Source organism: Lytechinus pictus, chromosome 17 (assembly GCF_037042905.1).
Source record: "Lytechinus pictus isolate F3 Inbred chromosome 17, Lp3.0, whole genome shotgun sequence".
NCBI lineage: Eukaryota > Metazoa > Echinodermata > Echinoidea > Temnopleuroida > Toxopneustidae > Lytechinus > Lytechinus pictus.
The window spans coordinates 28,289,826-28,304,269 of record NC_087261.1 but is presented as its reverse complement, the minus strand read 5'-3'; the positions used below and the strand labels follow the sequence as shown (position 1 = coordinate 28,304,269).

At 37.1% G+C, this 14,444-nt stretch overlaps 1 protein-coding gene and 1 pseudogene across 6 annotated transcripts in view; both read right to left on the bottom strand.

The window, feature by feature from the left end:
- Positions 1 to 14,444, bottom strand: part of LOC129280764 (exportin-2-like) — a 51,660-nt gene that overhangs the window by 3,152 nt on the left and 34,064 nt on the right. For all 6 annotated transcript variants that reach the window (XR_010296206.1, XR_010296208.1, XR_010296207.1 and 3 more), the window contains exons 17-24: positions 13,620 to 13,717; positions 10,791 to 10,941; positions 8,446 to 8,645; positions 6,878 to 6,975; positions 6,416 to 6,501; positions 4,161 to 4,242; positions 3,467 to 3,616; positions 1,619 to 1,850 (exon numbers count right to left, since the gene is read on the bottom strand). Coding sequence is in view for 3 of the 6 variants with exons in the window: in XM_064111885.1 (XP_063967955.1) it covers positions 1,619 to 1,850; positions 3,467 to 3,616; positions 4,161 to 4,242; positions 6,416 to 6,501; positions 6,878 to 6,975; positions 8,446 to 8,645; positions 10,791 to 10,941; positions 13,620 to 13,717 (1,097 nt within the window). In the remaining 3 variants the exon portion in view is untranslated. The remainder of the gene's footprint in view (positions 1 to 1,618; positions 1,851 to 3,466; positions 3,617 to 4,160; positions 4,243 to 6,415; positions 6,502 to 6,877; positions 6,976 to 8,445; positions 8,646 to 10,790; positions 10,942 to 13,619; positions 13,718 to 14,444) is intronic.
- LOC135157206 (uncharacterized protein DDB_G0271670-like) lies at positions 7,103 to 8,234 on the bottom strand (annotated as a pseudogene).

Sequence of the window (14,444 nt, the reverse complement as noted above, 5' to 3'; positions counted from 1 at the left end):
AAGCAAAGTTCGAGTTCTGGTATAGGAATCTAATTTTTATATAATAAATTTTCATCATACACCAGAATGCTTTAGAACAACAAATTAAAATAACTCAGGCTTGCTCGTAATTATATTTATTTTATTATGGAGCCAGGTAGATCTTACGGTGTTAGATGGTTCCTTTGGAAAGATCTAAAGGTCCCTTATACATATCAACAAGAATCTCTTACCTGTCTGGGATGTGAAGCGCTGAATTTTAGAAGATTATGCGCAAGGTAGATCTTAGGGTCTTGAAAGGATCTAAAAGTCCCTTATGACTAAATAAAACAAGAATCTCTCACCTGTCCTTGATAGGCAGCCCAGAATTTCTGGTGACTTCACCAGGTAGATCTTAGGATTGGAAGGTTCTTTTGAAAAGATCTAAAGGTCCCTTATAAATAAACATCAACAAGAATCTCTTACCTGTCCAGGATTGGCACCACTGAACTTCTGCAGACTCCACGACAGGAATATCTCTGGGTTTTGATAGGATCTTGCAGTCCTTTATGAATAAGTTAACAATGATCTCTAACCTTCCCAGGATGAGCAGCCCAGAATTTCTGAAGACTACACCAGGTACATGTAGATCTTAGGATTGGATGGTTCTTTTGGAAGGATCTAAAGGTCCCTTATAAATAAACATCAACAAGAATCTCTCACCTGTCCAGGATGGGCACCACTGAACTTCTGCAGACTCCACGACAGGAAGATCTCTGGGTTTTGATAGGATCTAGCAGTCCTTTATGAATGAATAAACAATGATCTCTAACCTTCCCAGGATGAGCAGCCCAGAATTTCTGAAGACTTCACCAGGTAGATCTTAGGATTTGGATGGTTCTTTTGAAAAGATCTAAAGGTCCCTTATAAATAAACATCAACAAGAATTTCTCACCTGTCCAGGATGAGCACCACTGAACTTCTGCAGACTCTGAGCCAGGTAGATCTTAGGATTTCAGATTTTTTTTGAAAGATCTAAAGGTCCCTTATAAATAAATATCAACAAAAATCTCTTACCTGTCCAGGATGGGCAGCACTGAACTTCTGCAGACTCCACGACAGGAAGATCTCTGGGTTTTGATAGGATCTAGCAGTCCTTTATGAATGAATAAACAATGATCTCTAACCTTCCCAGGATGAGCAGCCCAGAATTTCTGGAGACTTCACCAGGTAGATCTTAGGATTGGAAGGTTCTTTTGAAAAGATCTAAAGGTCCCTTATAAATAAACATCAACAAGAATCTCTTACCTGTCCAGGATTGGCAGTACTGAACTTCTGCAGAATCTGAGCCAGGTAGATCTTAGGATTTCAGATTTTTTTCAAAGATCTAAAGGTCCCTTATAAATAAATATCAACAAAAATCTCTTACCTGTCCAGGATGGACAGCACTGAACTTCTGCAGACTCCACGACAGGAAGATCTCTGGGTTTTGATAGGATCTAGCAGTCCTTTATGAATGAATAAACAATGATCTCTAACCTTCCCAGGATGAGCAGCCCAGAATTTCTGAAGACTTCACCAGGTAGATCTTAGGATTGGAAGGTTCTTTTGGAAGGATCTAAAGGTCCCTTATAAATAAACATCAACAAGAATTTCTCACCTGTCCAGGATGGGCACCACTGAACTTCTGCAGACTCTGCGCCAGGTAGATCTTGGGATTCTGGATGGTCCCCTTGAAGGGATCCCTTGTGGCCTTGCCAGCGTTGGCCAGCTGTGAATAGGCAGCAGAGTACGAGGGTTGGTCCTCCACCTCGATGAAGTGCTCATCTTCGGGGACCTCGTCGTCTTCCTTCAGCTCAAAGACCCCGATCAGGGCTTGAAGTAGGGGTGTCCTGCAAAAGGAGAGGTATTTTTGCTAGAATGGGCACCATGTATTAAAACAGTTTCATTCAATATATTACCTGTCTTCCAGATGGCAGAAGGCACAAGGGACCTCCACTGATTATTTCCAATCAAGGGAGAGTTTTATGAAAGGAGTGGTTTTTATCCAACAAGTCCAGTTTTATTGGACAGTGACTTTCCAAGTGCCAACTCCACTCTCTAGAGCGCTCAAAGCGCATAAATAGCTTTAAAATCAAAATACGTTTCAGAAAATTTGTTAGAGACTCCACAGAGATGACTATTAAAATCTGAGACAATCAAATGCTAGGATCTTAGCAGTTTACATTATTTGTCAAAGAAAGTCACTGGTATTTATACATTTTATACATAAGGGGCCCATCTTACAAAGAGCTACTATTAACCTGATCAACCTCAACCATATGGAAATCCATTGATGTCATAATTTTTTTCTTCAAATAAAATTGCACAATGTCCTTTGTAAGCAAAGAGAAGCACGCAGAATTTTCAAGAAATCAATGAATGCATGAATTTACAGCATAGTTGGAATATATTTCGAGCAAACACACATTATAGGTGTTGCTGGCTTTCCATAGTTATGGTTGATCGGATCAATCACAATTCTTTGTAAGGCAGGACCCTGGTAATTTGCCTGATATCCAAAGTGCATATTACCAATGACTTGGTTTATAATTTATTTAGGCTGAATATGAGGTCTGATTACCTTGAAGCATGTTCCATTCATTAACATGTTATGTTCTCTTCATTATTTTTGCCTTTAACCCTAAATAGACTGGGCTATTTTGATGCCTAAGAAGACTGAGGGGGGCTGATTCAGGCCCCCCCCCTTATGATCTAGGCCGTCGATCGCGGGATCGTGACGAAAATTGGCACACACATTACCCATGGCATAATCTACAAAACTACAAGGTCAAATTCTGTGAAAAATCTCATTGCTAATTAATTATGCTAATTTATGCGTAAAATCAAAAGTTTGCTCTAATTAACTAAATAATGCCCCTAAAATTCTAATTTTCGGTACACAGACTCTTTATAGGGATCTGATCAAATGTACATGTACTTTTAAAACTTACAACATCACATTTATTTTCTTGTGTATTTTATTGTTTTCTAAATTTCTTATGTACTTCTCTGTTTTCGACTTTTTGTTTTTTAATGTTTTTTCAATGGAAATTGTAGGGGACTTTATTTTGACCATAAATAAGATGGAATTAATAGATTTTAATCAGTAAAAGGAAAAATAATGATACATTTATGAATTTTGGTTAAAAAACACAATTTGCATTGACTTTGCACGTTTTTGAGCAATTTTGGGATCAACGTGCGCTTACAAAATATTGCGTAATTTCGCAACCGCTTATCCAGGCGTTGCAAATTTGGTCTCAAAAGATGCACAAGACTTGAAAGTAAACAGTCGGTGAGCGGCTCGGTCAAAAAATTTCGCGTGGCAGCGTAGCGGCGAAAATTGTCGAGGGAGGGTCAAATTGACACCCCCCCAGTTTAATAAGGGTTAAGTTTACATAAGGTTCGTTTGGAAAATTCATTGACTAAAGCTTTTCAGAAAGTCACATTTGACTCCGACACTCACCATAGCTTCTGGTAGTCGGGGTTGGTCAACATGACGGGGCATTCTGTCAGGATTTTGGTCATTCCGACAGCAACGATCTTCCTCTCCATGGAGCCCGAGGTCTTCTGTACGTCAGGGATGTAAAGTCTACCCAGAACCATACTGAACATGCTGTTTAAAGAGATAAATATGGTAAATGTAGACCTAAAACTCGCACATGATGTTCAATGATACTTGATTACTCTTATGTCCAAGTTTTATGAATCAGTTCCATAAACTTTCGAAGTTATGATGGTAACTCAACAAATACCCCCAACTTGGTCAAAGTTCATTGACCCTAGATGACCTTTGACCTTGGTCATGTGACTTGACACTCTACCCTTATGGCCAAGTTTCATGAACTATGTCCATATACTTTCGAATTTATGACGAAATATCAAAAAGATTTTGATGTTGATTCCCCCAACATGGTCTAAGTTCATTGACCCTCAATGACCTTTGACCTTGGTCATGTGACCTGAAACTCAGGCAGGACATTCAGTAATACTTGATTAACCCTATGTCCAATTTTCATGAACTAGGTCCATATACTTTTTAAGTTATTCTGTCATTTCAAAAACTTAACCTTTGGTTAAGATTTGGTGTTGACGCCGCCGCCGTCGGAAAAGCGGCGCCTATAGTCTTGCTCTGCTATGCAGGCAAGACAAAAACTTACTTAGCCTGGATGCCATCAATGACCTCTGATAATTTGCTGGCACCAAATCTGACTGCATAGAGAGAAAAGAACACTATAAGACCTGTGGGGATATAAAGATACAAGAAAAATATCATAGTCTGGTATCTTTTGATTTATTTCGAGAACAAGAAATAAAATATTGTGTTTGTATAAAGCAGTTAAAAAGAGAGCAATATACATTGATAGTATACAAATAGCAAACAGGCATGAGTGCGATGGTACGAGATTTTGAATGAGGGGACAGAAAGATGTTGTATTCAACGAAATGTAGCTGAGTTGAATTTCAAGAATCTTAAACTAATTCTCTGCCATGATTTTCCAGGAAGGCATCTCATCGATATCTGTCGTCTGACAAATTGGCAGGTGTGGCATCTTTCCTTGGTTTTGATTGGTTAAGAAGCATTCGTGTCTGATTGTTACTACGGTAACGGTCAGATAACTTTTTTTTTTAAATGTTTTAACCTTCCACAGAGTTCCTTTATTGACAATACAAAAACACTTCTGTCAGATAAGTTTCCTTGATTTTGATTGATTAAAGGATAAGTCCACCCCAACATAAAGTTGATTTGAATAAAAAGAGAAAAATCCAACACGCATAACACTGAAAATTTCATCAAAATCAGATGTAAAACAAGAAAGTTATGACATTTTAAAGTTTTACTTAATTTCACAAAACAGTTATATGCACATCCACGTGGGTATGCAAATGAGGAGACTGATGACGTCATCCACTCACTATTTCTTTTGTATTTTATTATATGAAATAGGGAATATTCTGTTTTTTTCCTCATTGTCAAGTGAAACAACGATTAATTCCTCCCTGAACAAGTGGAATGAGCATTGTTTAATAAAATATGATTCAGTCAAGTTGGTCCTTATTGTCATATCTAGAAAAAAAATGAAATATTGTATATATCAAACAATAAAAATCAAAAGAAATAGTGAGGGGCATTATCGACTGTCTCATTTGAGTTGTGCATATCACTGTTTTGTGAAAAATAAGCAAAACTTTAAAATGTCATAACTTTCTTATTTCACATCCGATTTTGATGAAATTTTCAGCGTTTTGCTAGTTTAAGTTTTCTCTATTTATTCAAATCAACATTTTACTGGACTGGACTTGACCTTTAAGAAGCACTGGTCTCTGACTGTTACTATCATGGTAACTGTTAGATAGTGATAAGCTGTCAAGAGCTGACATTTTTCTTGTAACAGTTCCCAGGGGCCCCGTCTCATAAAGAGCTGCAACTACCATGGTAACAGGGCTAAGCAGAAAATCAAAAGAACTATTACCAAAATAAATCAGACATTTCGAAAGCAAGATACATGTATAAATGTATCATTTTGTATGCCAAATTTAATTTTTACCTCAAAACAAAGTACATTACAATGGCTCACTATGGTTCAGCTGTATGGCCAGGGACCATAATATTCATTCAACTCTCATCCGCAAAATTTGTCAATTTCCTAATGCGCCTCCGTACTAAATTATCAGTCCATAATAATATACATATTCCCAGTTCATCAAACATAAATGAAAGTCTTGTGTCCGGGTTAAACGTATGTGCGAACCATGCATGGTGTGCATCTGCACGGTAACAGTTTTCGTCACAATTACTTAGCCAGGATTATTTCATTGAATGCATGCTTAACATGAAATCAGGGTTAACATGAAATCAAGAGTTACGATTGATCCGATCAAATGCAACTATGGACGGCCAGCAACGTCAACATCTATTATTCATGTTTGTTCAAAATTTTTTCTAATTATGATGGATATGCATGCATTTATTGTTTTCTTGAAAATTCACTGTGCTTCTCTTTGTTTATAAAGGATATTGTGCAAATTTCCTACAGAAAAAATTATGACACCGGTGGATTTCCATAGTTACGATTGATTTGATCAATCAGACCTCTTTGAAAGACGGGCCCCTGGTGTATATAGAAGTGAAAGGTAAACAGGCTTAATACTGTTCCAAATAATAGCCTGAATAACACATTATACAGCAGTAGGTAATAATAAAAGTAATATTATTGACAGGCGCTAATTTTCAAAAGAAAACAAGCATTTGTTTCCCTCAGTAGACTCACATAGCTCTCAACAAAACTTAGGGCAATGAGACTTCTTTGGGAAAGGTACATGTACCTCCCGCAAAGCCATTCAGTTTTATCCTTTGTAGTTACACGGACAAAGTTAACCAAATAACCAATGAGCCGAACTGAATTTTACTCACTTTTTACAAACTTTGTCGTCTTTGAACTGGTCAGACGTTGGAAGAGAAGAAGGAATATTGATACAACATGCTCATTCATCTTATTCCTAAAAAGGAAAGGATGAAACATTATGAAAATCAGAAACATTTCATAAGTCTTGTTTTCAGTTACAACAATATGATAATACACCAAGCATTGGCCTGTACTTATGAAGAAGAAGTAGTTTGGATGGATTTTAATATATACTTTCAGAAAGAATGTTACACTCGACCCAAGTGAGGTGAATGGGTACCCGGTGGGAAGAAATTCCTCGAATGCTCAAGCACCCGATCAAGGAAGCCAAGCTAAAGCCGGGGTAATAACATTATCATGTTAAGCAGGGCACGCTGGGAGAACAGTTTTCAGAACTGAAGTGGCTACCCTGGCTAAAATATGCCATCATTATTATTATCAGTATTAAACAATGCTTTAAAAAAACTCACTCATCTAAGTGTTCTACCAGACTTTGAAGAAGATAGAAGCCCTGGTGATCATTGGTCTTTGAAGCTATCAACTTCTGGAACACACCGAGAAGTCCCATCTGGGGGTGTAACATAAAGAAATACGATTAATATTTACAATTAATTGTAAATCTTTATATTGTATGATTGATTGTATCTTTTGTGTAACAGGGTCCTGGTATAATACATTGATGATGATGATGGTGTTTATGATGATGATGATGATGATGATGATGATGATGATGATGATGTTGAAGATGATGGTGATGATGATGATAAAATTGGTGATGATGATGATGGTGATAATGATGATGATGATGGCAATGATGATGACAATGATGCTGAAGATGATGATGGCGTTGATGATGATGAAAATGAAGATGATGAAAATGAAGATGATGTTGGAGATGATTGCGATGATGATGATAATGATGATGAAGAAAATGATGGTGACATTGAAGGTGATGATGATGGTGATGATGATAATGATGTTGAAGATGATGATGGTTATGGTGATGACGATGATGAAGATGATGATGAAATTGAAGATGATGACAATGATGCTGAAGATGATGATGGCGATGATGATGAAGATGATATTGGAAATGATGTTGGCGATGATGATGATAATGATGATGAAGAAAATGATAGTGATGATGATGATGAGGATAATGATGAAGATGATGATGATGAAGATGATGGTGATGATGATGATGAAAATGGTGATGATGATGATAAAAATGATAATGATGATGATGATGAAGATGATGATGATGATGGCAATGATGATGACAATGATGCTGAAGATGATGATGGCGATGATGATGATGAAAATGAAGATGATGAAAATGAAGATGATATTGGAAATGATGTTGGCGATGATGATGATAATGATGATGAAGAAAATGATGGTGACACTGAAGGTGATGATGATGGTGATGATGATAATGATGTTGAAGATGATGATGGTTATGGTGATGATGATGACGATGATGAAAATGATGATGAAATTGAAGATGATGGTGATGATGAAAATGAAGATGATGTTGAAGATGATGATGATGTTGAAGATGATGATGATGGTGATGATGATGAAGATAATGGTTATGGTGATGATGATGAAGATGATGGCAATGATGATGATAATGATGAAGATAATGAAGATAATGATGTTGAAGATGATGATTGTGATGATTGTGAAGAAAATGACGGTGACAGTGAAGGTGATGATGAAGATGGTGATAATAGCAATATAATTATTGGAATAATAATCATGATGATGATGATGATGATTACTTTTCATGTAAACTTTCAGGGGGATTCTTTTGTTCTCTACCATTGTTCAGGTCTTCCCGGGAATGTAGATTTCATTCTCCATAAGGTCACATGCACTATCGTTATTGCTTGATTTTGCTCTTATCATTCAAATCAACATTTTATTCGGGTTGATGGAAGAAAAAAAGCAGAAAGAGAGAGAGAGAGAGAACAGTCATTCAAAAGCGCATTGAAACAAGCATGTCTTCAGATTGTCCCCAAGAGGCGAAGCTTACCAGTTTGTCGCTAGCCACGATGCTGGCCGCGCCCTTCTCGATGATGGCCTGCAGGAGCCGCACCAGGGGAGGGATGTTGCCCTGCCTCTCCCACAGGACCGGCACCAGGAGGTACGGGAACAGCTCCATGTAGGGTCCAGGACAGTCCTGTCGGAGCTCCAGCATCATCGACATGAGTTGGAAGATGTAGGGGATGAATTCTGGAGAGGACCCAAATGAATGCATTGACAATGTGCATATTATGAATCGAAATATATTTAAGATTACCCATACAGTATTTCTCCCACATGTGTTTGCCCTAGAAGTTTTGCGGATCAAAACACGGACATATCTATATCGGCTATTATCGGTTACTATTCAATTGTATACTGTATGCAGTGCTTGTATACAAGTAGTAAACTGGAAACCAGCACTTTATCAAAGAGATACTCCGGGCTGAAAACACTTATATCTAATTAAATGAAGTAAAATTCACAAAGCAAAATGCTGAAAAAATCATCAAAATCTGATGACAAATAGCGAAGTTATTTAATTTTTAGATTTGGCATAATATTGTGAAAACAGTTATATGCATGTCATGATTATTCATTAGGTGGAATGATGTCACATCCCCACTTTCCTTTTTCTTATGTTATTACATGAAATCAGATTTGTTTTATTCTTTCATACATGTGTGGAGATACATTTCCCTTATATTGAAATAAGTTACAGCAATGAATATCTAATGCACTAAATCAGTAGTCAATCCAATTGTTTTAGTTCTTGGAGGAAAACATTTGAATAAACCCAATTTTGTATAATGAAATACAAAAAAACAAGTGGGGATATGCAGGGATGCCACTAGGTGTCCTCCAAAAATACTGAAACTTATCGCGGGCCGGGATAGTGTCCAAGAAATTTTTTTTTGGGGGGGGTCCACCTTTAATTTTGGGATGGACACATGTCATAGGTAGAAAATTGGACAAGCAAAAAAAAAAAAAAAAAAAAAAAAAAAAAAAATTAGGAGGGGGGGAGGGGGGGGTCTGCCCCCACCTCAAATTTAGGGGAGGGGGGGAGGACCAAGTGGCTTCTCTTACCTTGTTGTGATCGATGACTTTGAAGTCAATTAGGTTTGAAAAACTGACGGTAGTTAGTTGTGTGTTTCTCATAGAACGCTAGACCAAAAGCTTCAGTCTCTGTATTTTGGTTGTTCAGCTGAACCGCGTTGGCTCCACTCACCAATACATAGACTGAAGAGTTGTTGGCCCGTACATAAAGACAACGTATCAGCTAACCCAGGGCTAGCTGATACGTAACCCAAGGAGCTCCGGCCCGCTTTCCGGGCCGGAGCTCCCTGGGTTCCGTATCAGCATGCAGCAGTAACGTTAGATCTAACATTCGGCGGAAACCCGATTTTCGGATCGTTTTTGGTACATAAAATGTCACATTATAAAAAAATAATTACATCCAAACTTACGAGAAAATATATACAATTCAGAAACATCGTACCTTAGACCGCAGTTACCGCTAATTCCTTTCATATGATGATCAAAACTTAGTCATCCTCGATTCCTTCGTTGGTCATCGTAAGTTGCCATCTTGGATGACGTCATCATATTTACAGACGTATTTACCAGTCGCTATTATACCGCGATTCGTGCCGCTACTTTGCGCTTGTCTATGTGCGTGCGTTCGAAACTTATCTCTCGCATTGATTGGCCAGGATATGGATAATTCTAATCAGAAAGCCTTGATAAAAGCATAACTCAATGAACGTAGTAGGCAGTGCGCGCGTTTATAAATTATGTACTGTATAAAAGCAAACATCTCGGGGAAATATCTCTCACTCGGTCGATCGACATGCATCGCAATCGGGAGAGATAGGGGGAAAAAAAAGGAGGACTTTCCGGTTTTTTTAATACACAGAAAACAGGAAATGTCGGAAATATGGAAATAAGACAGATAGCAGGAAAAAAGCCGGAATTCCGTATAAATACGGAAAAGTGGCATCCCTGGATATGACATCGTCAGTTTGCTCATTGAATATTCATGAAGGCATGCCTAGAACTGTTGCACTGGAATAATGCAAAATCTTTAAAATGTCATAACTTTGTAATTCCTTGCCCGATTTGATCAAATTTTCAGTGTTTCTTTTGTCTGAATTCTCTTTATCTGTTCAAATCATAATATTTTCAGCCTGGAGTACCCCTTCAAAAGAAATTTAATACATGATTTTTTTTATGCACATTTCAGCAAAGAAAACATAATTTTATGCTAAACATGACGTTTTTCCAGCTTATAACACAGGAACCCCATTGCCTTGCGTGTTATGTCAATGGGAGCTCAAGTTAAAATTCTTGTATTACCTTGTACATCTGCTACTAGCATCTCTTGGAACAGAGGGAAGAGGGTGGTTTCACTGAGGGCAATGTTTGCTTGGTTAGCCTTGCATCCAACCTTGATGGTTAAACTCAGAGACTCAAATAAATAATGGTTGAAGTGGGGCTTCGACGGGTTCTGAAACAAAGAAGAAAAGAAATTAACCAATTAGCAGTTTACCTCATGATCAACCTTGATTTGATTTGATTTGATTTATTGATTTCCGTTTCACAACATAAGCATGATAAATATAAAAAAACAAGGTCGAAAATAATGCAAGACGTAATAAAATATATATAACATAATCTTAGATTTAAGGAACACAATTCAATAAATAAAATTACCTAGTATGACAATTGTATTTTAAAGTAAAACGGAGGGTCTTGCCGAAAAAAGCAAAGCTTGTACAAAAGGCAAGCCCCTAAATAAACTTAGTTTCATTACAAAAAAAAAAAAACACTGGGTCGTAATGATATAAAGAATTTTAAGAATAAATACAATTTTGGTGCATTTTACGAAAAAAAAAGTAACTGATGTGAGAAATATTTTGTTTTATAGTTTTAGGGAGAGAGGGGGAATGTGAGGGGGAGAAGAGGGGAGGGACAGAGAAGTGCAGGGTACATAACATAGAAAGAAAGCGGGCAGCAGGAGCAGGTACTTTGGCTAGTTACAATTTTAAGAAGAAAACAGTAATAACAAATAATATTCAGTTATTCAGCATGATCTGCTTGCAACGAGTATTGCAAAATTAACATTTTTTTCAGTTTGCGTTTATAAATATTTATATTAGGGGATTCTTTAAAATCTTGAGGCAGAGAGTTCCAGTAGGCAGGCCCGGAAAAGACAAATGAATTCTTTGCAAATAGAGTTCTTGTTAATGGGAGATGATAATATTGTCGTTGCCTTGTTGGGTAACAGTGTACGGATGCATTTTTATGGAACATATTTGAGAAAATAGTGGGGAGATCGTCCTTGCTTAATTTGAACATAAATTGACTTAGTTCGAAGAGGTATATGTCACTTACTTTGAGGATGTTATTTTCAAAAAATAAGATATCAGTATGTTATCTAAAGTGTGTTTGAAAAATTATTCTTAGAGCTTTTTTCTGGAGAAGTAATATTCTATTTAGTTGTGTTTGTATTGAACATCCCCAGGCAATTATTCCGTAATTAATATATGGTAGAATAAGTGTGTAGTATAATGTTAACAAAGTTCGAGAAGGGAGAAAATGTTTGAGTTTATTAATAATTCCAATATTTCTAGAAATTGTTTTACATGTACTATCGATATGAGGCTTCCAGGATAATTTGTTGTCGATAAGGACACCCAAGAATCTGGTAGTGGAAACATTATTAAGAACGAAATTATCAAAGAAAATACTGTCTGGTAGAGTATTGATTTTATTACTAAAAAGCATGTAGTTTGTTTTCTGGTGATTAAGCGAAAGTTTGTTGGCCTTGATCCAATCTGTAACATTTGTTAGTTCAGAATTTATGATTCTAACGAGTTGGTTTATCAAAGAAAATATTGGAGTCGTCAGCAAAAAGTATAAATGAAAGTAAATCTGATGTATTTTTTATATCATTGATATAAGTAATAAAAAGAAGTGGGCCTAGTAGGCTACCCTGGGGGACACCGCAAGTAATTGGAAGAGTAGATGAAATGCTATTATTTACTGATACAAATTGGGTCCTATCAGTGAGGTAGCTCCTGAACCACTCCAAGGCCTTCCCTCTAACTCCATAATGACGTAGTTTATGAAGAAGAATTTCATGGTTTATAGTGTCGAAGGCCTTGGAGAAGTCCAGGAAAATACCGACAGTATGACAACTATTATCGATGGAAGTGGTGACTTTATTAATAAATGATAAAATTGCATGGGAAGTACTATGGTTTTCACGAAATCCAAATTGGAAGTTTGAAAAAATTTTGTGTAATTTGAAAAAAGCACTTGTTCTGGTATGAACAAGTTTTTCTAGAATTTTAGAAAGTGAGGTTAGTAAGGATATCGGACGATAGTTGGAAACGAGTTGGCTATCACCCTTTTTGAACAGTGGGATGACTTTGGAGATTTTCATGTTATTGGGGACCCGTCCAGTGCTAAGAGATGTGTTAAAGATATGTACCAATGGGTCAACGATGGCTGCAATAATTTATTTTAGTAGAAAGTTAGGTATACCATCGTACCCCGGGTTTTTCTTATTCTGTAGATTGCTAACCTTTCTTGAAAGACCCTTCCCATTTTTTTATTGGGAGGAGCAATAACGCTTGCATAAGCTTTCCCGACATAGCATCCTATGGTCTTCAAATTCTAAGGAAACAGGCATGGTATAGACAAGGTGACTAGAGTTAGTATTTGTCAGTGCATTTTTTCTCGAAAGACCTCTTCCATTTTTCATTGGAAAGAGCACTAACGCTTGCACAATCTTTCCCGACATAGCATCCTATGGTATTCAAATTCTAAGAAATAAGAACACGGCATAGATATGGTGACTAAAATGGTACGTCAGTGCTCAAGTGTGGAAATAGTTTGTTGTATTGTCCGCTTTTGGCACACTGAACATCGTTTCAGATACTGTCGAATTCCAATGATCATGAACATATTATTTTATTCTTCAGTGGATGCAACAAAAATAATTTTTAAGGAATATATGAATAAACATCAAATCACAGACGATTATATCGTTGCATTTGCTGGCATTCAGAATAAAAGGGAAACTGCTTTAGTGTTTCCTACAGTACATAATCTTTGAAAATCAGCGCGGTGAGATCGATTCCGTTCAAACAATCAAAATTTCCCCGGTAAATTACTGACCTTGCTGACAAGAACAAGTTTTTCTCTGAGTTTTTCAAGTAGGATGGGAAGATAGGGAACGGCGGCCTGCTGGAGGACGGACAGACATCTCATGATAGCTAGAAGATCGAAAAGAAAAAAATTCCAAACTCAAAGGCCCGAATTCACAAAGGTGGTTTTGAAAACCCACGGCTGAATCCATGGTTTATGCAGATTTCCTGTATAAATTACGCTTAATTTAGCGCGTATCGGGCACGTGTGTAAAAAATGTCCAATGCTGATACGCGCTTTTGTTACAGTGCGCCAAATTGACGCCTGTTGCCGTAGTTATCCACTGTTTTTATTCATGAGTCCACTCTTCAAACGATGGACTCATGAATAAAATAGCGTATCTAACCATGGTAACAGGCGTCAATTTGGCGCACTGTGATAAAAGCGCGTATCAGCATTGGACATTTTTTACACACGTGCCCGATACGCGCTAAATTAAGCGTAATTCATACAGGAAATCTACATAAACCATGGATTCAACCGTGGGTTTTCAAAACCACGTTTGTGAATTCGGGCCAAAGAGACAGGATGAGAATGGCTTACAAAAATTACAGAATTCTGCAGCTCGTGTTGTTACCTCATCAGACGCATTCCTCATATACATGTAATTCAAGTTTTGTTATCGCTACCTATTGAGTACCGTATTGAATTTGAGTTATCATTGTTATTTTATCAATGTATACAAGAAAAAGTCTTTGAAATCAAAGAATATTGTTACCACATCATTGTTAACGTAGATCTAGAAAATTTATGTTCAAGATTTTCATTTACAGTGAAAATCGACACTGAAATGAT